Raw genomic sequence first — 26,046 nt, forward strand, 5'->3', positions numbered from 1 at the left:
ACATGTCGCGCTCATTGCAAAGGCTGCAAATGAGCTCCACAAGAGTTTTCGAATTCTTCTTCTTGGCAGCCAAATCGTCTCGGAGGCGATCACACTCTAAGCCGAGCTCCTCGTTTTTTTCCATCAAGATGGCGACAGTGGTGTCGATAGTCGGCGCCGCTTCCTTCGGGGCGAAATCATCGGTAGCAAGTAAGCGCAAAGGAAGAAGAAGAAGAAGAAGATAACTACACAGTGCTTGGTGCTACCTCATTTCGCCGGGGTAGGGCCGGGTTGAAATCATCGGACGACGATGATTCCTTGGTCGTGGAAGTTGGTGCAGTACGAGCGTCGTTGGAACTTCCAACCCTTTAAGATGTATAACCATAGAGACTCTTAAACAGCTTGAGCCCGGGAAGAAGAAACGAAAGTACATGGCGAAGGAAACTAACCCGGTGAGCACAGCACGGACGCGTTTCGGCGGCGGCGGCGGCGGCGACGGCGAGCCCACTTGGTTTCTGGAGCGTCTCTCGAAATTCCGAGCCGGCGTTTTTTCTCCGCGTACTTGACCGCCGACGACCTGAATTTTGAAGACATTGCTGGAGAGCTTGAGCCCGGGAAGAAGAAACGAAAGTAGATGGAGAGGAAACTAACCCGGTGAGCACAGCACGGACGCGTTTCGGCGGCGGCGGCGGCCGCGGGCGAGCCCACTTGGTTTACGGAGCGTCTCTCGAAATTTCGAGCCGGCGTTTTTCTCCGCGTACTTGACCGCCGACGACCTGAATTTTGAAGACATTGCTGGAGGAGAGAGCGACGAACAAATGTTTGTTAGGTGGAGAGAGGAAGAAAGTGAATGGAACGAGAGAGTTTAGCGTTTTGCCCTTATAGTCATAGTCGCTAACCGTGACGCGGGAAGGTTGGTCATCGGCGTTTAATGGTCTCCCGCGTGGAAACCGAGGCGGCCACGAGGCAGCGGCTGGCCACGCGGCGTCCAGTCGCCTACGCCGCCATAAATGAGGGTAGTTGCCTACCACCACCAGGTGACATGCACCTTTTGCATGTCACACGAATGCGGCCTAAATTCAAATTTAAACATTGCGAAAAAAATCATGCATCCGGTGACATGCCCATGGCATGCCACCGATGAAGAGTTCCGTGCCATGCACTCTGGCACTCTGCGCCGTCTTGGATCAGAAAATGAGCGAAGAACGAGGACGAGGCACTAGTTCAAATTTAGGATGAAGTTTAAGTTTTATTTTCGTTTAAATTAGATTAGAGGGAGTAGTACTCTTACTTTATTATATTACTCGTACTTGTGTTGATGTAGTAGTATTATTATGGTGGTGTACTTGCGTTCATGTACTTGTTTCAGCTGTTTTGGTGAAGGAGACATGCATCACCTTTTTTGGTGATGTATCTAGTCGTCCTGTAGCCCTTGTCAAATTCCTCTGATATACCGATGGGAGGGCTTGTTCACCCCATACTGATGGGAGCCCTTGTCAAATCGTAATCATAGCCAAAAGGCGCATTTTTTCCCGATATTACTCGATGCTTAAGGCGCGGGTGGTTGTGGTTCAGTTATCTCCCTAATTTGCACGTGCTTGATACGTCTCCGACGTATCGATAATTTCTTATGTTCTATGCCATATTATTGATGATACCTACATGTTTTATGCACACTTTATGTCATATTCGTGCATTTTCTGGAACTAACCTATTAACAAGATGCCGAAGTGCCAGTTCCTGTTTTACTGCTGTTTTTGGTTTCGAAATCCTAGTAACGAAATATTCTCGGAATCGGACGAAATCAAGACCCAGGTTCCTATTTTCACCGGAAGCATCCGGAACACCCGAGAGCCGCCGGAGGGGGCCCTGTGGGCCCGGATGATAGGGTGGCGCGGCCGGGCCCCGGGCGCGCCAGCCTATGGTGTGGCCACCCCTTCGACCCTCCTGCGCCGCCTCTTCGCCTATATAAAGTCTCCGTCGCGAAACCCCTGAGGCGAAAAACCACGATACGGAAAACCTTCCAGAGCCGCCGCCATCGCGAAGCCAAGATCTGGGGGACAGGAGTCTCTGTTCCGGCACGCCGCCGGAGCGGGGAAGTGCCCCCGGAAGGCTTCTCCATCGACACCGCTGCCATCTCCACCGCCATCTTCATCACCGCTGCTGCTCCCATGAGGAGGGAGTAGTTCTCCATCGAGGCTCGGGGTCGTACCGGTAGCTATGTGGTTCATCTCTCTCCTATGTGCTTCAATACAATAATCTCATGAGCTGCCTTACATGATTGAGATTCATATGATGATGCTTGTAATCTAGATGTCATTATGCTAGTCAAGTGAGTTTTACCTATGTGATCTCCAGGAGACTCCTTGTCCCACGTGTGTAAAGGTGACAAGTGTGTGCACCGTGTGGGTCTCTTAGGCTATATTTCACAGAATACTTATTCACTGTTGAATGGCATAGTGAGGTGCTTATTTATATCTCTTTATGATTGCAATGTGTTTTGTATCACAATTTATCTATGTGCTACTCTAGTGATGTGTTATTAAAGTGTAATCCTACGCAATGTGTTCATCATCCAACAAAAGTGTAGAGTATGCATTTATTTATTCTGTTATGTGATCAATGTTGAGAGTGTCCACTAGTGAAAGTGTAATCCCTAGGCCTTGTTCCTAAATATCGCTATCGCTTGCTTGTTTACTGTTTTTCTTGCGTTACTACTGCTTGCGTTACTACTTGCTTGTTTATTGTCCCGGGCAAAGCACTTTTACGGTGCTGTTGCTACTACTTATTCATACCACCCGTATTTCACTATCTCTTCGCCGAACTAGTGCACCTATTAGGTGTGTTGGGGACACAAGAGACTTCTTGCTTTGTGGTTGCGGGGTTGCATGAGAGGGATATCTTTGACCTCTTCCTCCCTGAGATCGATAAACCTTGGGTGATCCACTTAAGGGAAAACTTGCTGCTGTTCTACAAACCTCTGCTCTTGGAGGCCCAACACTGTCTACAGGAAAGGAGGGGGAACATAGACATCAAGCACTTTTCTGGCGCCGTTGCCGGGGAGGAAAGGTAAAAGGCACTCATACTCCGGTCCCAGGTAAAGTACTTTTCTGTTGCCGTCGTGTTTGTGCTCGAAGCTATTTCCTTTAGATCCTGCAATTGCATCTTTTTGTTTCTTGTTTACACTAGTTTGGCATAATGTACAAGAGTGAGCTTCTTATTCTATTTCCTGATTTAAAACATGGATTGTTTGATGCGAAAATTAAAAAACCTATGAAATCTTATTTGCATGTCTGGTAGTAATATTAGTATGAACGCTTTGAACACCATTGTTGATAATAATATAGAAAGTTCTAAGCTTGGGGAAGTCTGGTTTTCATGATCTTTTTAGTCCCCCAAGCATTGAGGAGAAAATTTTCTTTGATGATACTTTGCCTCCTAATTATGATAGTGGTCCTTTGATACAACCTACTATGGAGAGTAAATTTTATTGTGATTATACTATGCCTCCTACACTTGATGAGAATAATAATGATAGCTACTTTGTTGAATTTGCTCCCGCTACAACTAATAAAATTGATTATGCTTATGTGGAGAGTAATAATTTTATGCATGAGACTCATGATAAGAATGCTTTATGTGATAGTTATATTGTTGAGTTTGCTCATGATGCTACTGAAAGTTATTATGAGAGAGGAAAATATGGTTGTAGAAATTTTCATGTTACTAAAATACCTCTCTATGTGCTGAAATTTTTGAAGCTACACTTGTTTTATCTTCCTATGCTTGTTACTTTGCTCTTCATGAACTTGTTTATTTACAAGATTCCTATGCATAGGAAGCATGTTAGACTTAAATGTGTTTTGAATTTGCCTCTTGATGCTCTCTTTTGCTTCAAATACTATTTCTTGCGAGTGCATCATTAAAACTGCTGAGCCCATCTTAATGGCTATAAAGAAAGAACTTCTTGGGAGATAACCCATGTGTTATTTTGCTACAGTACTTTATTTTATATTTGTGTCTTGGAAGTTGTTTACTACTGTAGCAACCTCTCCTTATCTTAGTTTTATGTTTTGTTGTGCCAAGTAAAGTCTTTGATAGTAAAGTAAGTACTAGATTTGGATTACTGCGCAGTTCCAGATTTCTTTGCTGTCACGAATCTGGGTCTACCTCCCTGTAGGTAGCTCAGAAAATTAAGCCAATTTACGTGCAGGATCCTCAGATATGTACGCAACTTTCATTCAATTTGAGCATTTTCATTTGAGCAAGTCTGGTGGCCTAATAAAATCCATCTTTACGGACTGTTCTGTTTTGACAGATTCTGCCTTTTATTTCGCATTGCCTCTTTTGCTATGTTGGATGAATTTCTTTGATCCATTAATGTCCAGTAGCTTTATGCAATGTCCAGAAGTGTTAAGAATGATTGTGTCACCTCTGAACATGTGAATTTTTATTATGCACTAACCCTCTAATGAGTTGTTTCGAGTTTGGTGTGGAGGAAGTTTTCAAGGATCAAGAGAGGAGTATGATGCAATATGATCAAGGAGAGTGAAAGCTCTAAGCTTGGGGATGCCCCGGTGGTTCACCCCTGCATATTATAAGAAGACTCAAGCGTCTAAGCTTGGGGATGCCCAAGGCATCCCCTTCTTCATCGACAACATTATCAGGTTCCTCCCCTGAAACTATATTTTTATTCCGTCACATCTTATGCACTTTGCTTGGAGCGTCGGTTTGTTTTTGTTTTTTGTTTGTGTTTGAATAAAATGGATCCTAGCATTCACTTTATGGGAGAGAGACACGCTCCGCTGTTGCATATGGACAAATATGTCCTTAGGCTCTACTCATAGTATTCATGGCGAAGTTTCTTCTTCGTTAAATTGTTATATGGTTGGAATTGGAAAATGCTACATGTAGTAACTCTAAAATGTCTTGGATAATTTGATAACTTGGCAATTGTTGTGCTCATGTTTAAGCTCTTGCATCATATACTTTGCACCTATTAATGAAGAAATACTTAGAGCTTGCTAATTTGGTTTGCATATTTGGTTTCTCTAGAGTCTAGATAACATCTAGTATTGAGTTTTGAACAACAAGGAAGACGGTATGGAGTCTTATAATGTTTACAATGTGTCTTTTATGTGAGTTTTGCTGTACTAGTTCATCCTTGTGTTTGTTTCAAATAACCTTGCTAGCCTAAACCTTGTATCGAGAGGGAATACTTCTCATGCATCCAAAATCCTTGAAGCCAACCACTATGCCATTCGTGTCCACCATACCTACCTACTACATGGTATTTATCCGCCATTCCAAAGTAAATTGCTTGAGTGCTACCTTTAAAATTCCATCATTCACCTTTGCAATATATAGCTCATGGGACAAATAGCTTAAAAACTATTGTGGTATTGAATATGTACTTATGCACTTTATCTCTTATTAAGTTGCTTGTTGTGCGATAACCATGCTTACGGGGACGCCATCAACTATTCTTTGTTGAATATCATGTGAGTTGCTATGCATGTCCGTCTTGTACTGAAGCAAGAGAGATCTACCACCTTCATGGTTGGAGCATGCATATTGTTAGAGAAGAACTTTGGGCCGCTAACTAAAGCCATGATTCATGGTGGAAGTTTCAGTTTGGACATATATCCTCAATCTCATATGAGAATAATAATTGTTGCCACATGCTTATGCATTAAAGAGGAGTCCATTATCCGTTGTCCATGTTGTCCCGGTATGGATGTCTAAGTTGAGAATAATCAAAAGCGAGAAATCCAAAATGCGAGCTTTCTCCTTAGACCTTTGTACAGGCGGCATGGAGGTACCCCATTGTGACACTTGGTCAAAACATGTGCATTGCAAAGATCCGGTAGTCCAAGTTAATTAGGACAAGGTGCGGGCACTATTAGTATACTATGCATGAGACTTGCAACTTGTAAGATATAATTTACATAACTCATATGCTTTATTACTACCGTTGACAAAATTGTTTCATGTTTTCAAAATAAAAGCTCTAGCACAAATATAGCAATCGATGCTTTCCTCTTTGAAGGACCATTCTCTTTACTTTTATGTTGAGTCAGTTCACCTATCTCTCTCCACCTCAAGAAGCAAACACTTGTGTCAACTGTGTGCATTGATTCTTACATATTTGCATATTGCACTTGTTATATTACTTTGTGTTGACAATTATCCATGAGATAAATATGTTGCAAGTTGAAAGCAACTCGCTGAAACTTATATCTTCCTTTGTGTTGCTTCAATGCCTTTACTTTGAATTTATTGCTTTATGAGTTAACTCTTATGCAAGTCTTATTGATGCTTGTCTTGAAAGTACTATTCATGAAAAGTCTTTGCTTTATGATTCACTTGTTTACTCATTATCTTTACCATTGTCTTTGAATCGCTGCATCCATCTCATATACTTTATAAATAGTACGATCAAGATTATGATAGCATGTCACTTAAGAAATTATCTTTGTTATCGTTTTACCTACTCGAGGACGAGTAGGAACTAAGCTTGAGGATGCTTGATACGTCTCAGACGTATCGATAATTTCTTATGTTCCATGCTATGTTTTATGATAATACCTACATGTTTTATTCACACTTTATGATGATTTTATGTGTTTTCCGGAACTAACCTATTGACGAGATGCCGAAGTGCCGGTTGCCATTTTTCGCTGTTTTTGGTTTCGAAATCCTAGTAAGGAAATATTCTCGGAATCGGACGAAATCAACGACCCAGGCATCCTAGAATTTCACCGAAGCATCCAGAACACCCGAGAGCCACCGGAGGAGGGCCACGTGGGCCACCGGATGACAGGGCGGCGCGGCCCGAGGGCCGGACGCGCCGCCCTATTGTGTGGCGCACCCCGTCGACCCTTCCGACGCCGCCTCTTCGCCTATATAAAGTCTCCGACCTGAAACCTCGATGCGAAAAACCACGATACGAGAAACCTTCCGAGCCGCCGCCATCGCGAAGCCAAGATCTGGGGGACAGGAGTCTCTGTTCCGGCACGCCGCCGGAGCGGGGAAGTGCCCCCGGAAGGCATCTCCATCGACACCACCGCCATCTTCATCAACGCCGCTTGTGCTCCCATGAGGAGGGAGTAGTTCTCCCTCGAGGCTACAGGGCTAGTGGTTCATCTCTCCTGTGTTCAATACAATAATCTCATGAGCTGCCTCATGATTGAGATTCAATGATGATGCTTGCAATCCATATGTCATTATGCTAGTCAAGTGAGTTTTACCTATGTGATCTCGAGACTCTGTCCCACGTGTGTAAAGGTGTGCAGTGTGGGTCTTAGGCTATATTCCGAATCTTATTCCGTTGAATGACATAGTGAGGTGCTTATTTATATCCTTTATGATTGCAATGTGTTTTGTATCACTATTCATCTATGTGTTACTCTAGTGATGTGTTATTAAAGTAGCTCTATTCCTCCTCCATGTGTGTAAAGGTGACAGTGTGTGCATCATGTTAGTACTTGGCTTAGGTTATGATTGTAATCTCTTGTAGATTATGAAGTTAATTATTGCTATGATAGTATTGATGTGATCTATTCCTCCTTCATATGTGTGATGGTGACGAGTAGTGCATGCTATGTTAGTACTTGGTGTAGTCTGCAATGATCTATCATGCACTCTAAGGTTATTTAAATATGAATATCGAATGTTGTGGAGCTTGTTAACTCCGGCATTGAGGTGCTCTTGTAATCCTACGCAATTAGTGGTGTTCATCATCCAACAAAGAGTGTAGAGTGTGCATTTATTTATTTTGTTATGTGATCAATGTTGAGAGTGTCCACTAGTGAAAGTATGATCCCTAGGCCTTGTTTACTAAACATCGATATCTCCGTTTATTTACTGTTTTTACCGTTGCACTGTTTACTCGCTGCCATATTTTATTCAAGCATTGCTATTACCACTGCATACTACTTATCCATATTACTTGTATTTCACTATCTCTTCGCCGAACTAGTGCACCTATACATCGACAAGTGTATTAGGTGTGTTGGGGACACAAGAGACTTCTTGCATTGTGATCGCAGGGTTGCTTGAGAGGGATATCTTTGACCTCTTCCTCCCCGAGTTCGATAAACCTTGGGTGATCCACTTAAGGGAAACTTACTGCTGTTCTACAAACCTCTGCTCTTGGAGGCCCAACACTGTCTACAAGAATAGAAGCACCCGTAGACATCAGAGCTTAATGTTAAGCTTCGTCCTACTGATGGTGATCCTCTTCCTGATCCCACATGTTATCGTCATCTTGTTGGGAGTCTTGTTTATCTTGCTGTCACTCGTCCTGATATTTCTTATCCTGTTCATATTCTCGAGTCGGTTTGTCTCAGCTCCTACCACTGTTCACTCATAGTCATCTCCTCCGTGTTCTTCGTTACCTTCGTGGCACGATCACTCGTCGCCTTTCTTTCCCCGTTCCGGCTCTCTCCGGCTCCGGTGCTATTCGGATGCTACGTGGGCGAGTGATCCTACGGATCGTCGTTCACTTTCTGCTCATCGTGTGTTTCTTGGTGGTTCGCTTGTTGCTTGGAAGACGAAGAAACAGGTCGCAGCTTCCCGTTCGAGTGTTGAGGCTGAGTTGCGGGCTATGGCTTTGTTGATTGCCGAGGTGACTTGGTTACGGTGGTTGCTTGCAGCATTTTGGGGTCTCCGTTACGACACCCACTCCACTTTTGTCCGACAAGACAGTGCTATCGGCATTGCACGTGATCCGGTCAAGCATGAGCCGACCAAGCATATTGGTGTTGATGCTTTTTACACACGTGCTCGTGGTACAGGATGATGTTGTTGCGGTTCATTATGTGCCTTCAGATTTGCGGTTAGCGGATTTCTTTACGAAGGCACGGTACTCGAGCGCGGACATGATTTTCTTACTCTCCAAACTCAGTGTTGTGGATCCACCATGAGTTTGAGGAGGGGTGTTAGATGTATATATCTGTATATTATAGTTTCTCCCTATGTTAGGGGGCTTTCTGCATATGTGCACCTGTACATGTACTATATATTGTGGCCTTTGGCCCCCGGTATCAGAGCCCCAGGTCTCGAGTTCAAATCCTGGCTTTCACATGGTTTTCGCAATTAAGCCTAAAAATTGCTGTTATCCCCCGGTTTTCACAATTAAGCCTAAAAATTGATGTTGTCCCCCTCTTTAGCCACCGCTGATGCCCTGTTTCGGTGTGCTCTTCTTCTTTCACGTGTTGACTTTCTCTTCTCCCGTCACGCGCGAGCGGGGGTGTTGTGAAATGTATATGTGGATTGCCTAGCCCTTTCCATCAGTTCGGACTTTTGGTTCAAATGGCTAGTGCATGAAGCTTAACAAATATTACAAAATATCTATGACTATGAGTACTGTTTCCATTAAAAAGAATCTACGAGTACTGTTTTGAAGAATTTACATTTTTTGGACAGCCAAATAATCTACCACTAGAGCTATTGTGCAAAGCTTAGACTTTTTTTTTGATATATATATACTCCGTATGGTATTTTGTGTGGGTACATTAGAAACTTTACTAAACAAGAAGGGTTACAGAGCGACCAAGGTCTTAGACTCTTACTTCCATACAAGCTCCTAGTTCCGCTTCAAATGGTGCTTGGCAATCATGCATATGATTTACATGGTATTTGACGGTTCGTTTGCTTCTCTCCATTTTTTTCTGAGGGGAAAGCCATCAGCCGTATTTTATTGATTACTCAGCAAAGTTACGTCATGGATTACAAATGGCATAATAAAACTCGGTGTATCAGCATCGTAGCTAATTACATAATATAATTTAGCATTGTTTTCCCCGAAAAGTGTGTTTGGCACACGAGCACCAGTGCTCCTGATTTTTTAAAATCATATTTTTGGATTCTAAAAAATTTAAAATTAAATATTCACATACGTATAAATATTCCGAAGGTACATTAGGAATTTTGTAGAGAAATATGTTGTATTTTGAGCTATACAAAAAAGATAATTTTCTGACAAATATATACTCCTATATGTAGCCACAATGCAAATTCTACTGAAACTTCACACGAGTATTCATGACATGTGTATGTATCCATAAAATAAATGTGACGATTTTTTTAAAAAAAATACATAATTTTTATATATTTTTAAAACTAGGAGCACTAGGGCTCATGTGCTCCATCGTCATTTCTCGAGGGGTGAAAACTCTAGTAACGAAAAGAAAGAGGACATCAATAATCTCAAACGGGCTGAGCCCAGTTTAACGTCAAAGATTCCGAGACTCCGAGAGTGGACCCCCGGATCCAATTAATTGTTCCGTTGAGAAAAAAAACGAGGGTTCAACTAACTACACTCCACGAACAACTACCGAGCGTCTACAGCCTGGTCCTTCGCGCTACGCGAGCCCAAAAGTTTGAGATCGTCATGTGATGTGATCCATCGCGAGAAAAACGCTGGAGCCCCGCTCAGATCTATGGATCCACTCTACGCACGCATGGAATCCTAGACAAATCACTCGAGCCGTGGTCCTTCGTGCCACTCTGGAGTTTGGAGGATCACATTTCCAAACTACTTCCTCCATCATATCAAACTGTCTGAGATTTATCAAAATTTAGATATATATAGATACTAGTACTATTTAGTGTTTAGATACATTCGAGTTTAGACAAATTTTAGATAACTTTGGTGAGACGTAGAACGTAGTTGGAACTAAAACCAATATTACTACTACCTCCTATTGCTGACCCATGCATGTATGTATGGTAGCTAGTGTGGACGCCAATTAAAGCCGATCGGAGAGTACCTCCGATCAATAAGAAATTGTTAGAACTTTATTTCAAATTTAAACTAAATTAAACTAAAACACTAACACTTATTATGAATCGGGGGAAATAGTAAGTTTTCTTGACCTTTTCTACCTATAACCATCCCGCAAACCTGTTCTTCGTTTCTCCAAATGTTAAGGAAGTTCATTTCTGCTAGATTACAGGTACTCCCTCTATCCATAAATGATGTCGAAGATTCATCTAAATTCAAGTATATCTATATATTCAAAAGTGTCTAGATACATTGAAATTTAAATAAACTTACAGTTTATGCGCACAGCTAGTAGTACAAGAAACTGAAGATAATTTGCCGTCCGTGAACATAGCCATCACCGTGCATTCATTGGTTGCGCGGACCGGAAAGAAGCATCTGCCCGAGCCGTGCAGTTAGTAATGTCAAGCTGTCGGTACAACCGTACATGCCATTATGATGAGAGAGATCCAATGATTCAGGTCTTGCATGCACGGCCATCTGTTTAATGTGAACAACAGACACGCAGGGACAGCAAATGCACTAGCAGTCAAACACGCGACCTGATTAGGTGTCGAGGGTATGTTTGGGTGGCGACCAAAATCTACGAGTACCATAGTACCGACGTTTTTGGGAGCAAATTGCAGATTTCACCGGTTTCACCGGAAGTTTAAAAATCATCAGTTTTACAAAAAAAAAAATTGCAGTTTCGGCCACTTGTACAACTAATCAGTTACACATTCCATCAGTTTTATAATTCTTTTCGTGGCTTCCACCACCTCTACATCTAATTTGTTACAGAGTCCATCAGTTATGATTTTTAACTAATGCACTAGCTATAATAGATCTATTTTACGTATGGAACATCAATCTTTACTTAAAAATCTTTACTTAAAAATGCTTTCTCTTTATCATCCAAAAACTATGTTTTTTTGGGGTTGTAATGAACATATTTTTCATCCAACAATTATGTAATGTGCGAAGAAATGTATATCTGATGAGCATTAAGTGGAATGATAGACCTAGAAGCGGTGAAAACTGCAAAAAAAAGCTTATTGAACCGGTGATCCTTGCAAAAGGTTACCTGAATCCTCTTTTTGGGAGTGAAATTTTGGAAGACTGGCAAAGATGGGAGAATGCTCAGCAGCTCTCTCACCTGAATCTGTACAGCAGCTCATGGGAAAAATGCTCCGGCCGAGATTTTCTTAATATACTACGCTGGCAACAGCTCGGTGCACAGGTGTTGGATCAAGAACATACGGGAGTACTAGTCCAGAATAACTTTCTTTTGAAAAAAAAATTGAAACGGAAATTTTCTTTTGAAAATGGAGGTCCGAAACAACTAAGGCTGCCTTTGCCATTCGGTGTGAGACAGATTATGATCAACCACCTTTTGCCTATTTCTCAATTTTGTCTATTATTATGGGGCTAATTTTGTAAAGCAGATTATGAAATAAATACATCGTGGTTCAACAAGCGCAAACTGAGCCTAAGGGCGGTAACTCCATTGAAGTTTCGAGCAAGTAAGACTAATGCGACTGAAAAAGAATGAGATTTACATAATTTACACAAATCCTTCATGGTCCATGCTTCATTCTTCCTTGATCAAATTACTTGGCTCACTCAGAATATACTTCGGTAGTTCGTATTTGGCACCTGCAGCAGAGTTTGGAGGCATTGGTTTGGTTCTGAAAGCATGGATGTAGAGAAGATACGCGAGATACAGGAGAGATGCTTTTACCTCTTTCATCGTAGCAAAGTGTCATGTCAGAATTTGTGACGATGATGCCAGCACTGTCCACTATGGTCTGTGCAAGAGATAATTCAGCGTCTGCAGCGGCTCGAAGTGCATCCCAAATCTCTGATGGAAACAGATGACAGTTTGTTATGCAAAGCTAGTGTTTCTGCAACTATTTGGTTGTAAAAATTTTGTGCTAGCGATGTGCTATCATAAGAAAACAAACATGTATTTTATGAATACGATAAGACAACAGTTCAAGATTTCTCAGACCAACCCTTCGCTGAACCAAAAAATACTGCATCGCTCATAAATAGATGTCATCCTAGAAAGTGTGCAGTCAAGCTTGTGTAATTTTGACTATTGAAATATTAAAACTATTCACACTAAAAGGTGATAATTAAATTTTAAGTTTGTCATGAAAAATACTTCCATACCAATACTATTTTCCATATTTCGTAAATAATGGTCGAAGGTGTTTGTTACGGACAGTGAGAGTCTAAAATATGCTAATTGATAAGTATTTTTTTAACGAAATTATGTGGTTGTCACAATGACAAACCAGCGGAATGTCAATAGTACGGGGAGAGATTTGTATCAATAAAATCAATGATACCGGCCAGCTTCTGTTCTGCAATCCCTTCATAGTTCATACTGAAGAATGTGTTTTGCTCCTGAAGGACTAGAAGGGGCCGCGACATATATACAATAGCAACAGTGGACTAAACTTCCAAAACAGCAAAATAAACACCATAAGTGTACATGTGGTTCAAAAGTTTAATGTAACAAACTGCCTAGCTGTGCTTCTTCTGAAAAAAGGGTACTGGTCTAGCAAGCAGTATAAATCAACTGCAGATAAATGTTCACAGTACAACAATGGAAGTTGTATAGTACCTTTCTGTCCACCGTAGTGAGGAGTAGTGTCCCAGAATTCCTCGCGCATCTGTTTGAGTTCTGCTGGTGTTATTGCCTGAGTGTGCTTCCAAGGCTTTGGCTTTTTCAGCTTCTTACTATTATCTGAAATCAACAGAATGTGTTAAGCGTCAGTATCTGAATATATCCAAATGCAGTAACAGGATATAACAGTAAATAAGCAGTGCATTGATCTTAGAACTGAGGCAGGATGCACATTGTATTAAGCACCGCAGAATTGCACAAATTAGCAAAAGCACATAATTCAGCTTCAAAGAAAATGCCAGCAGTTCTTTTCAACAAACCTGCTGCTCTATAAGCCTATTTTCTTAATGAGTTAAGGCTATTCATGTGCTGAACCGGGCAACATAAATGTCATCTTCACCACCTTAACACATAACAAGTTTATAGCTTTCTGAACATTTTGAAGTGGTGTAACTAATACAGTACTAAGGATGTTACCAGGATCAGGCAAAAAGATTAAATCATGCCATTTTTCACAACTATTAGAGAAGTCATGTTAAGCGAGTTCAGTATTAGGGAGAAAAAGAAGTACTCAGCAAAGAGAGGTCTCCTCCAATTTAACCAACCTAATGGACTGACACTGATGTTAAAGCCATTTTGCTTAGTCAAAAGCTCAGAGCTGATATTTCCTACTACTGAACCCCAATAAGAAACTTCTTTCCTCGTCAGTAAGAATAAACCATCCTTTCAATACTTCTTTCGTCATGTCACATCGTTGTCCCAAGGAAGAATAAACCGTCAGTCCAATCGATTTCCTTGATACACGTATCTTCTTCTCCCCACTATAGTTTTCATGTTACAGTGCAGATAAGAATTTTATCATTCCCCAATTGCCTTTTCATAGTACACATATCCTCTTTTCACAAATATTTGTATCACCGATATGTTGATCGTGGTGATACTAACAACACTTTTTGTTTCAAGAATTGTTTGATTTGCGCAAGCTACCAATATAAGCAGAATGATCAGATATCATTGTACAGTATTCCATAAGCAACTCTAACCTCCCTCCCTGCTACCCCTGCAGCTGAATTATTGCAGCATGACCCATCGTCAATCCCTTTTCAGATGGAACCAAATTACCCGAGATCTCAACTCACTACTAAGAAAACATAGCACAATCGAGAAAGGCAGGGTTAGAAGAAGAGACCATCAGATGTAGGGGTGGATCCGGCGCAGCCCATGGCGACGGCCGATCAGACGATCATCGGCGGCCTCACTTCGAGAAGCTTCTGCGAGCGGAGGTGGCCCTCTCCTCTGGACGGCAGGGGCGATGCGGGAGAGGGCGGTGGACTGAAAACGGAAAGCGGAGAAGGAGGAGTGGGGGATGAACGTGTGAGGAACTCAGGATGGGGCTATGCTAGCCAACAAAACCTGGTGCGGGTGTAGCTGGCTGGATGCGGTGGTGTTTTTTTTTCAGTAGTTGGAGTGGTGTTTCATCACATGGGAGTATATATACTCTCTTTATTTTCAACTGTATTTTAGATACATTTTGAAATGTTAAAAATTGAAATAAATAATTCGCATGTACATCACGTGCTACGCGTTCATGGTTGTTTCGTGAAAAATCGATTTATTCTGCGACGTGTGTAAAAAAGACAAAATTTAATGCTAAAAATAAAAAAATTCACAAGATAATTTTTTACATAGAACATAAAAATGTAGATATTTGACGAACGCACACATGTTATTATGGAGATGCACATATATAATTTTTTATTAAAAACATTTAACACTTTAAAATATATTTTTAGTAGAGAAAGCATATGCACTCGAGAGGCAAACTAAATTTCCGAAGTTTGAGCCGAAAACAAGATGGTGCACCCGCTGAATATAGATGTTCATTTTCCGTGGGCATGCCTTTACACTCGTCACAATAGTACACGCATACGCTGCCACGAGTCCACGATTCAAATGCCTGCTCTCTGAGTTTGTGTTTATGCGCTGTGTTGTGTTGTGCCGGGAGGTTTGGACATATGGTTTACAGTTAGTTTCAGGTTTGTGCTCTTCACCGATTTTAAAGAAGGTAGAAGAATTGTCTAAATTTAGATGTATACATATATATTAAAAAGATACATCTAAATTTAGAAAAGCTTGCGTCATTTTTTTGTGAATAAAGTTAGTAATTTAGAAAAAACTTGCGCCATTTTTTGTGAACAAAGTTAGTAATTATTTTTAGAGAGTGGTTTCAGGCTGTAGCTGCCACTTCATTTTAAGCCTTTAATTCATGCCCTCCCTATGTCTCATAAAACATGTCAACAGCAAAGGCCGATACCTGATTGCTGATGGGTCTGGGCCACGAAAATAAGGCCTCTTAAAAGCATGGAGATTCAAAGTTTATATCTATAACTTGTGCTGACCTGTTGACACTGATATAAATTGTCCAAAGTGTTACCTTGGATCCAAGATAGCACCAGTATATATTATGAGTACTATCCAAAGAGCTGGATAACAAGAGGAAACAAAAGAAAAACCACAATCTTGGCTTGAACTTGCAGGCGACAAAATGATCAAAAGTACAAAACACAAACACAAGCTTGCAGAGACATCATGGTGCCATGAATCCTGATGAGACATCATTCACAAGCAAACTTAGAAATCTACCCTTCAAGGTTCTGCACACAAGCAAGAATACTTGGCGCTGTCAAACTCAAAAACCTTGAACAAACCCTGCACACGATCGTAAATGCAATGTTATGTGGTTGTCCGTGGTGTGACCATGTAGTTCGTTCAACAATAGTATATCCAAATGAGACTTGAGGGTACAGAAACTCGGAATACTCACCACTGCAGGCGATCGATCATGGCCGCGGCGCATTTAGCTCAGATGCTCTTCATGGGTTTCTGCGAGTGGTCCCTGCGGCGTGTCTTCACAAGTGAAGTCTCCAACTCCTGCAGGAGAAACAATATAAGATGAGAAACTGTTAGAAGTATAGCCCAAAACTAAATCCTATTTGCATCTGCTTACAAATTTATAAAAAACCATGTTAGCACATCTTGAAATACCAACCAGGTATAAGAAAACTGTAACCATTGGTTTGCATTGTTATCCAATTCAAACTGCCTGAACTACCCTAAGAATTGCAATAAATGCATTGCACAGAACATTTATCTGTATACTTTCACTTTTTATTTCAGTATGTACCCTAAACCAAAGATTACGAGTTGATGAGTCGAGACGAGTCGCTAAGGTACTGACTCATGGACTAGTCACGTGACTAGTCACGACTAGTCAAGGTTTTTGGTTGGAACCATAGTTGCCAGAAATTCGGGTCGACCGGGTCCAAGAAGGGGGTCGAGGGTCAAGGATCCCCACATCCCTGTGAACGAGGTTCGGTGAGGGGTATACATCTCCAGGACACTAATTTGGAATGTGGGTCGTGATGCACTTAATTCTGGGTCGATGGCCCCGGTTTGATGAAATAGAGTGCTATTCAAATTCAACCCCAACTCAGAAAAAAATCACAAAAGATAAAAAGGTTGCAAATATAAATAATGGGTCCAACCCACTTACAGCCCAATAGGCCACGTTGCTTGACTCTGGAATCCAACACATGTCGTTCTCATCTTCTTCCCAATTTCACCACCAACGCCGCCCAATTCCCAGTCCAGCGGCTCCAGCCTCTAGCGCATAGGTTTAGCGATACCTCCGATGTCCGATCTCCCCTAGCGACTACCCAGGCGACCAGGCGGCGACGGCAGCAAGTGAAGAACGAAGCAGGACAAGTTGCAGCACGATGGCGGCGTGGGACTGAGACCATCCGGCACTCAGCCGCTGTCCGACGCGGCACAGAGATGACAGACTGCGGAGGGGAATTTCCTTTTATTTCTGCTGGGTTTCATATCTAGCCTACCCAACTTGCTTGGGAAAAAGGCTTTGATGTTGTATACCATCGTGGCCCAAGGTTCTTCGGTACTCATCAGGGGTCAGCAGACATCGAACAGGATCACGACCTGGCCGCCGACCCACATCGATCGACCCGCTATCGTTCCCGACCCTCGATCTGGGTCGATCGACCCAGGGTCGTGGAACGCGGCGTTGACCCCGTTTCCGGCTACTATGGTTGGAACACAAGTACCGACAAATTTGACTAATCGAGCGACTCTCTACTTCCTGTCATTTGATAAAATACAATTTTCCTTGGTCTTGAAACAACACAGGATCCTAAATTCACCCCAAGAGAAAGATGCTTAATTTCACATGGCAAATCACTGATCACGTCCATCTTGACTGCTAACTTAAATACCTAATTATCTAAAATTTGCACTATGATTCCTAGCATTCCAGACCATTTTTTTACTGAAGTGTGTGCATAACCGCAATTGCGTAATAACTTTAGTAATATGATGTTTATTAAATAACTAAAATATATTAATGGTGTATTTGCATCTATCAATAATTAGATACACCCAATGTAATTTATTGTGGGAAACAACAAGAAATACAAGCTATATGCTCTGCTGACCTGAGCAGAAATGTTAGGGGACACCGCCTTTGTCCAAACGCTTTCCAGATCATAGTACTCTCTTGCTCTTTCTTCAAGCGCGTGGATGATGATACTTCCTGACATAATATTGGTTAATTGTTCAAAACGACTTCAACTAGAGCAGAACATAGATGGTTAAAACTTGAGCTACTTCAAAGAGTGGTGCACCAACATTAAAAAACTCTAAAACACTTACTAGACTTCAGACCTCAAGATACCAACTTAGACCACATACTAAGAAAGGCACACTGCCATTTCAGAATTCTAAAACTCAAGAAACTAGTCTTCGGAGTTCAGCCCACGAGATAATGCCATTTCTTGCCTTATTTGCCACTGCTGCGTATGGCCCTTGATTATCTTTTCATTTGTACATAGAAGAGTAGCTGAAGACACAACCGACATCAGGCATCACAACAGGGAAGAAAGAAGTACTAAACGGCCTGCTGCTATTTCACCGTATAACAACAAAACTAACTGTGTAGAACCAGCAAATCTCCACAGCCTGCACATTTCCATGATTTTGATTGCTAGGCATTGAACCCAAGTCCGAAGGTCGAGCACTATTGGACAGTCATTGCAGTGTTTTTAATTGGACAACATAATTAGCAGGACCAAAGTTTACCAGGTCTTCTGTTGAGTTTGCTTGAATCATGACCCAGAAAGGTACCCACCAATCATTTCAGACGGAATGCAATTGTGTCATTAGGTTTTGCTCTTGTATCCAACGCAAAAATTCCCATGAAATTTGTCTTGTGAAGAAGAACGAGGCCAGCAGAAGAGATAGGCTCTTGCTACTGGTACGAATGGGACACAATGATAATCTTTACAGGGCCTTGTTGCTCAAAACGATCAGCTGTCGAAGAACAGTTCAAGGAAGCTAACCAGCCAAAGTACTTAACTATTAGAGAGGTGCTGCTAATTCCAGATCTACAACTAGCAAACAGCCAAGGTGGAACCCCAGCATAAAGCCTTAAGGAGTACTCTAGAGCTGGACCAACATCAGGCACAAATAATAATGCAGTAGATCTAAAAAAAATGATAATGCAGTAGCACTTCTGCTCTAGACTCTGGAGAGAAGACTCTGTCTTGAGTTTCCTTTTCCTTATAGAAAATCCTTTGGACAGGATCCTTTGGTATGTTTAGATTTGATAGTTAGGGATCTTATTCAAAATCAAATTTTCCTTATGATATTAGTCTATGTCTCTTCATTTCTAAAATCAATTTCTGCAAAGAAAATTGCAGGGGTGCATATGAGATTTAGATGTTACCAGAATCAATGACGACCCACTTTCCAGCTTGCTGGCCTTCTACACTTGGCATCAATATTCGATCAGAACCCTTTTGTTTCTGCTTTATCTTAAGAAAATTAAAAAAAAAAGGAAAATTTCAGTACCATATTAGTATGGCCTGTGCACATGATCACAAACTTCAAATGACATGACATCGCCACTGAAGTGGGCTTGTAAACTACTCCCTCTGTCCCAAAATATAAGGCACGTTTTTTTTCACATGGTCTCTGATGCACAACTTTGACCACAAATAGATACCAAATTATATGGATTCAAAGTATATAAATGGTATCATTGCATTCATATTGCAAATATCTTTCCTTTCATATATATTTATACAAATTTTATGAGCACATTATAAGTACAAATAACAGTGAAAGTTGTAAGTTGTTGACCAGCGAAATTTAAGGCCGCCTTATGGACGGAGGGAGTACATGTGAGATATGACACAGGCTAGCATATCCAAAAAAAAAAACATTAAATCACATCAATCATGAAAAAGATTTCAATATAGTGAGGAGGCGGAGAATCTCAGAACTATGTTTACATTTGGTGATTAATGACATAGAGGGAGCAGCATTGATAATGAAATTTAGCACGCCCTTCAGTCCAATCCACCTTTCAGTCACCCGCCAAACAATTTTGAAGCACATCCATGCGGTAGCATTGTCTAACACACTACCACGCCCAAGGAAACACTGTCATACATATATTTATTCAACAGTATTTTACACCAATCTTATGTTTCATCCACATTAGTCACATGCACAATTAATCTATACTACTATTGGTCACTTTTTTTTCCAAGAATTATCAGCATATGAGTCCACCAAAGCACTCAATACTAAAATTAATAATTAATAAAACCTTGGATACTAAGAGATTCCCGGAGCCATAGTTGGACCCAACCATCCCTATAGGCTTTCAGCCGTCTGCGCAACTTGTTTTGATAAAAATTTAATGAAAATTTTGATGAAATTTGACCAGGTTTCTAGTGTGCCCGGGCTTAATGAAAATATTGGGTACGGTCTGCCACTGATGAATAAGTCATTGTATTCTGGTCTTTGTGGAGCTACTGCAGCACACATGGTCCTTTGTGAAGGACTGTCTGTTAGGCTGTTAGGATAGGACTGCAGCACACATGGTCCTTTGTGAAGGACTGTACTGTTAGGCTGTTAGGATAGGATAGCATCCCCTGATCTTTGACTGCTTTTAGGGGCATCAAGGACGGGTAGTTAGCATCTTTTAGACTAGCATATTCTGGCTGGCTAGCAGCTATAAATCTGTAACCCCGTGCCCTCGGTCTGGCATGGCATTGTGTGAGATGTGTGTGAAATAAACCAACGAAAATTGCCCCAACTCTCCTAGTGTCATCCTCTTCTTCATGAAAGTGAGGCTAGAGATACTAACAAGTGGTATCAGAGCAAGGTTGTCTTGCAGCCTGAGCATCTCCTGCTCCTCCCCTTCACAGGAAGGGAGCAGCCCCAACCAGTAGCAGCCTCAACGCCCTCGGTTACTTCCCTCCGTCCGGGTTGTCGAGCAGCAGCTCGTCGGAAGCAGCGCTCAGCCCCCCAGCAGCGAGCCATGTCCGACGGCCACTCTCAGCACACGGCTACCTCCAGCACGCGGCATCGGCAGGAGGCCGATCGCGCCACGGCAGAGGAGCGTGAACGAGTGGCCGCGGCAGCCGCTGCGGCGAAAGCAAGGGCATCGAGGCTGGCAGCGGCGGAGCTGGCAGCAGCCAGAGCGGAGGTAGAAGCAGCAGAAGCAGCGGAGGCAGCACGTGCGGCGGCGGAGGTCGAGGTGCTGCGCGGCAGCGCCAACGGCTCCGTTTCTGCTGATGGCAGCGTCGACGCAGCGGCGCCACAGGCGGCGCAGCGGGCAGCGCAGTGGGCAGCCGAGCACGCCCGCGCACCTCGGGATGGCGCTCCCAGAGGAGGCGCGCACGGCGGTGGCGGCTGGGATGACCAAGACCGCGGCCTCTACGGGGTCCGGACGGTGGTCGTGGATGTTGGTCCCGGTGTTGGGTGGCCTACCCTCACCAAAACCAACTACGTCGAGTGGGCCGCGATCATGAAGATCGGGCTCCGGGTGCGGCACATGTGGGAGGCAGTCCACGACGGCGACGTCGACCATCATGAGGATCGACGGCGCCGGACGCCCTCATCGCCGCGAGTCCCGGCCGAGATGCGGTTCTCGCTCTCCCACAAGCGGATCGCCAAGGAGGCTTGGGACGCCATCGCCGCGGCACGCATCGGCAGCGACCGTGCTCGCAAGTCCACACTGCGAGCACTCGCAAGGAGTGGGAGAACCTGGCCTTCAAGCCAGGTGAGGACGTTGATGACTTTGCTCTCCGTCTTAACACTCTACTGCAGAAGATGGTGCAGTTCGGCGATGACGCCTACGACGAGGAGAGAGCTGCCAAGGCGCAAGGTGATGCCGGCAAAGGCGCTGCCGGCAAGCCCAAGCCGGCAAAGGACGACGCCTGCCACAACTGCGGCAAGCTTGGTCACTGGGCCAACGAGTGCCGACAGCCACGACGTGGCCAAGCCCACGTCGCACAGGCGGGGGAGGAGGAGCCAGCTCTGTTCATGGCGCATGCCAGCATCGAGCTGTCTCCAGCGGCACCGACCGCAGCGGCTCTCCACCGTACCACTCTCCTCCACCTTGACGAGCCGAAAGCACACGCCCTTCTCGGCGATTGCTCCGGCAACGACAAGGCCGGCGGGTGGTGCCTCGACACCGGCGCCACCCACCACATGACCGGCCGACGGAGTTCTTCGCCGAGCTCGACTCCGACGTGCGAGGCTCCGTCAAGTTTGGGGATGCCTCCGCCGTGGAGATCAAGGGCGTCGGTTCCGTCATCTTCGCCGCCAAGACCGGGAGAGCACCGGCTGCTCACCGGTGTCTACTACATCCCCGCACCGAGGAACTCCATCATCGGCTCGGGACAGGCTGGATGAGAACGGCTCCCGCGTGCCGATCGAGAGCGGAGTTACGCGCATATGGGATCGCCACCGTCACCCGCTTGCCAAGGTAACCGGAGGCACAAATCGCCTCTATGTTCTTGATGCGCAGGTGGCACAACCCCTCTGTCTCGCCGCTCGTCGGGAGGACGAGGCGTGGCGATGGCACGAGCGCTTCGGGCACCTTCACTTCGAGGCCCCGAAGCGGCTCGGCACCATGGAGATGGTGCGAGGCATGCCGTGCCTTGACCATGTGGAGCAGCTCCGCGACGTCCGCGTTGTGACGAAGCGCAGGCGACTCCGCTTTCCCGGCGAGCGAGCTTCGAGCCAAGGAGAAGCTCGAGCTCGTGCACGGGGACTTGTGTGGCCCGGTGACACCGGCCACACCAGGAGGACGACGCTACTTCCTCGCTGCTCGTCGATGACCTCTCCCGCTACATGTGGGTGGTGCTCCTCGGCAGCAAGGGAGAGGCAGCGGACGCCATCGGGCGCTCGCGAGGTTGCCGCGGAGGCGGAGTGCGGCCGCAAGCCGCGCGTGCCGCGTACGCGACAACGGTGGCGAATTCACATCGACCGAGTCGCGTCGTACCGCGGCGAGGAAGGCATCCGGCCGCCACTACTCCGCGCCTTACAGCCCGCGGCGAACGGCGTCCGTCGAGCGGCGCAACCGGACGGTTGTGGGGATGGCTCGGGCCCTCCTCGCGCGGAGAGATGCCGGCTGTCTTCCGGGGAGAGGCGGTGCCGACGGCCGTCTACATCCTCAACCGCTCGCCTACTAAGGCGCTTGACGGCGGGACGCCGTACGAGGCCCGGCATGGGCGAAAGCCGGCAGCTCTCGCACTCGCGGGTCTTTGGCTGCCTCGCATTCGCCAAGGAGCTCAGCCACATCGGCAAGCTCGACGACGGAGCACTCCGGGAGTGTTCATTGGCTACTCGGAGGGCTCGAAGGCCTACCGCATCCTCGACCCCAAGACACAGGCGTGTGCGCACGTCGCGCGACGTCGTGTTCAACGAAGGGCGAGGGCGGGCATGGGGCAAGGCGGTGGAGGACAGCTCGACTCCGACGTATGACGACTTCATTGTCGAGTACGTCCACTTCGAGGCAGCCGGGGGAGTAGGCAGCTCTTCTTCAACAAGCTCGCCTACCTCGGTCCCCAAGTCTCCATCGACCCCGGTGGTTGCTACACCACCACGGCCGGCGTCACCACGTACTCCGAAGACCGGCGGTCACTCCTCCGGGCATGTCTACACCAGCTCATGTTGAGCACAGCCCGGTGGAGTTCGCTTCCCCGCTCTCTCACGATGGGGAGCGCATCGACGCGTATCATGGCGGCGAGCCGCTACGGTACCGTACGATGGAGAACCTTCTCGGAGACCAGCCGGTGCGGGACGGGTGCCACGCGACCTGGAGGCGCGAGCTGCGGCTTGCGCGTGACGACGGCGAGCCTCGGTCCTTTGCGGAGGCCGAGAGAGACGCGGCATGGCGCGCTGCCATGCGGTTGGAGATGGATGCGGTCGAGAAGAACCGCACTCGGCGGCTTGGCCGACCTCCCTCGTGGTCACCGCGCGATCACCCTCAAATGGGTGTTCAAGCCGAAGAGGATGAAGCCGGCGCCATCGTCAAGCACAAGGCTCGCTTGGTGGCACGAGGCTTCTTGCGGCGAGGAGGGGGTCGACTTCGACGATGCCTTCGCTCCCGTGGCACGGATGGAGTCCGTGCGACTCCTCCTTGCGCTCGCTGCCCGGGAGGGCTGGCGCGTCCATCACATGGATGTCAAGTCCGCCTTCCTCAATGGCGACTTGAAGGAGGAGGTCTACGTGCGGCGGCCGCCGGGATTTGCGATTCCCGGTCGGGAGGGCAAGGTACTCCGCTCGCGCAAGGCTTCTATGGCTCGCGGCGAGGCACCACGGGCGTGGAATGCCAAGCTGGATTCCACGCCGAAGGCAATGGGCTTCGAGCAAAGCCCGCACGAGGCGGCCGTCTACCGACGGGGAGTTGAGGAAACACCCTGTTGGTAGGCGTCTATGTCGACGACTTGGTGATCACCGGCATCAAGGATGCAGAGGTGGCGGCGTTCAAGGAAGAGATGAAGGCCACCTTCCAGATCAGTGATGCGGGGCTCCTCTCCTTCTATCTCGGGGATCGAGGTGCACCGGGACCACTCGGGATCACGCTTCGGCGGACCGCCTACGCCAAGCGCATCGTTGAGCTAGGCTGGGCTCACCTGGATGCAACCCGGCCCTCACTCCAATGGAGGAGAGGCTGAAATTGAGCCGCGACAGCACGACGGAGGAAGTGGACGCCACACAATACCGGCGTCTTGTGGGGAGCCTTCGCTACCTCGCCCACACACGGCCGGACTTGGCCTTCTCCGTCGGCTACGTTAGTCGCTTCATGGAGCGACCAACGACGGAGCACCTGCGCAGCTGTGAAGAGGATCATCCGCTACATTGCGGGGACTCTCAACCATGGCCTCCACTACCCTATGTGTCCTGGGGCGGCACACTTCGTCGGGTACAGCGACAGCGACCACGCCGGCGACATCGACACCAGCAAGAGCACGAGCGGGATCCTCGTCTTCCTCGGCAAGTGCCTCGTGAGCTGGCGGTCGATCAAGCGACGAGTGGTGGCCATGTCCAGTCGTGAGGCTGAGTACATAGCAGCCTCCACCGCTTGCACTCGGGCGCTCGGCTCGCTCGGCCGCTTGGTGATCTCCTTGGTCGAGACACTAGACCCGGTGCGGCTCTTGGTGGACGGCAAGTCCGCTGCGGCCCCGGCAAAGAACCCCGTTTTTCATGAACGGAGCAAGCACATTCGGTTGAGGTACCACTTCATCCGAGACTCGCTTGGAGGAAGGGAGCATCCATGCAAGCTACGTCAACACCACGGATCAGCTCGCAGATCTGCTCACCAAGCCTCTTGGGAGGGTCAAGTTCCTCGAGCTTTGCTCCCGGATCGGGATGGCTCAGCGCTCCCGCAAGACGGCGTACAAGACTTAGGGGGAGAATGATGAATAAGTCATTGTATTCTGGTCTTTGTGGAGCTACTGCAGCACACATGGTCCTTTGTGAAGGACTGTCTGTTAGGCTGTTAGGATAGGACTGCAGCACACATGGTCCTTTGTGAAGGACTGTCTGTTAGGCTGTTAGGATAGGATAGCATCCCCTGATCTTTGACTGCTTTTAGGGGCATCAAGGACGGGTAGTTAGCATCTTTTAGACTAGCATATTCTGGCTGGCTAGCAGCTATAAATCTGTAACCCCGTGCCCTCAGTCTGGCATGGCATTGTGTGAGATGTGTGTGAAATAAACCAACGAAAATTGCCCCAACTCTCCTAGTGTCATCCTCTTCTTCATGAAAGTGAGGCTAGAGATACTAACAGCCACTGCCCGGAGCTAAAACCCGCTAAAATAAAATTCTGCCTGATTCCAATCATATAAAATCACACTAAACCATTAGAGACCACACAGTGGTTCTTTTCCCCCAAATCGGAACCAAGAACCTTCCATCGCTATTCTACGAGGGGAGGCATAGCGGGGGTCAGGGGGCGTGCCTTGTAGAGTATAGCCTGGGCTATATTGCGGACGTGCCAGTCGGAGCGGCCGGTGGCGACAACCATGTAGTCCGCACAGGCGCCGCCGTGGAGTCCGCCCTCACCGACGGGGAACACGCGCACGTCCCCGGCACGGACGTCGCTCAGCACCTTCTCCACCTCCGAGAGCTCGATAAGCTCCGCTGGCCGAGCCGGCGAGGCGCTGGCGGACGAGAGGAGGCGTCGAAGAACCGGGCGGCATCCGCCCAGGGCTCGGGATCGCACGGCGGCGAGCATCGGCGGCCGAGACAAAAGGGTTTCACGACTTCCTTCGGGTTCTATTTCCGTCT

General features: G+C 46.0%; 2 protein-coding genes across 2 annotated transcripts; both read right to left on the bottom strand.

The window, feature by feature from the left end:
• Positions 1-12,231: 12,231 nt before the first annotated feature.
• Positions 12,232-14,775, bottom strand: LOC124661118 (ubiquitin domain-containing protein 1-like). Its single transcript, XM_047198973.1, has 4 exons — positions 14,572-14,775; positions 13,380-13,502; positions 12,489-12,608; positions 12,232-12,403 (listed from the first exon to the last, which is right to left on the bottom strand). Exons 1-4 carry the CDS (start codon positions 14,603-14,605, stop codon positions 12,339-12,341), a joined length of 342 nt encoding a protein of 113 aa, XP_047054929.1. The 5' UTR covers positions 14,606-14,775; the 3' UTR covers positions 12,232-12,338.
• Positions 14,776-15,796: 1,021 nt separating this feature from the next.
• LOC124667341 (protein Iojap-related, mitochondrial-like) lies at positions 15,797-26,016 on the bottom strand. The gene is made up of 5 exons (XM_047204636.1): positions 25,718-26,016; positions 19,177-19,264; positions 17,888-17,985; positions 16,207-16,313; positions 15,797-16,091 (listed from the first exon to the last, which is right to left on the bottom strand). Exons 1-4 carry the CDS (start codon positions 25,991-25,993, stop codon positions 16,245-16,247), a joined length of 531 nt encoding a protein of 176 aa, XP_047060592.1. The 5' UTR covers positions 25,994-26,016; the 3' UTR covers positions 15,797-16,091; positions 16,207-16,244.
• Between the last annotated feature and the right edge of the window lie 30 nt (positions 26,017-26,046).

This window comes from Lolium rigidum, chromosome 6 (genome assembly GCF_022539505.1).
Source record: "Lolium rigidum isolate FL_2022 chromosome 6, APGP_CSIRO_Lrig_0.1, whole genome shotgun sequence".
NCBI classification, from domain to species: domain Eukaryota; kingdom Viridiplantae; phylum Streptophyta; class Magnoliopsida; order Poales; family Poaceae; genus Lolium; species Lolium rigidum.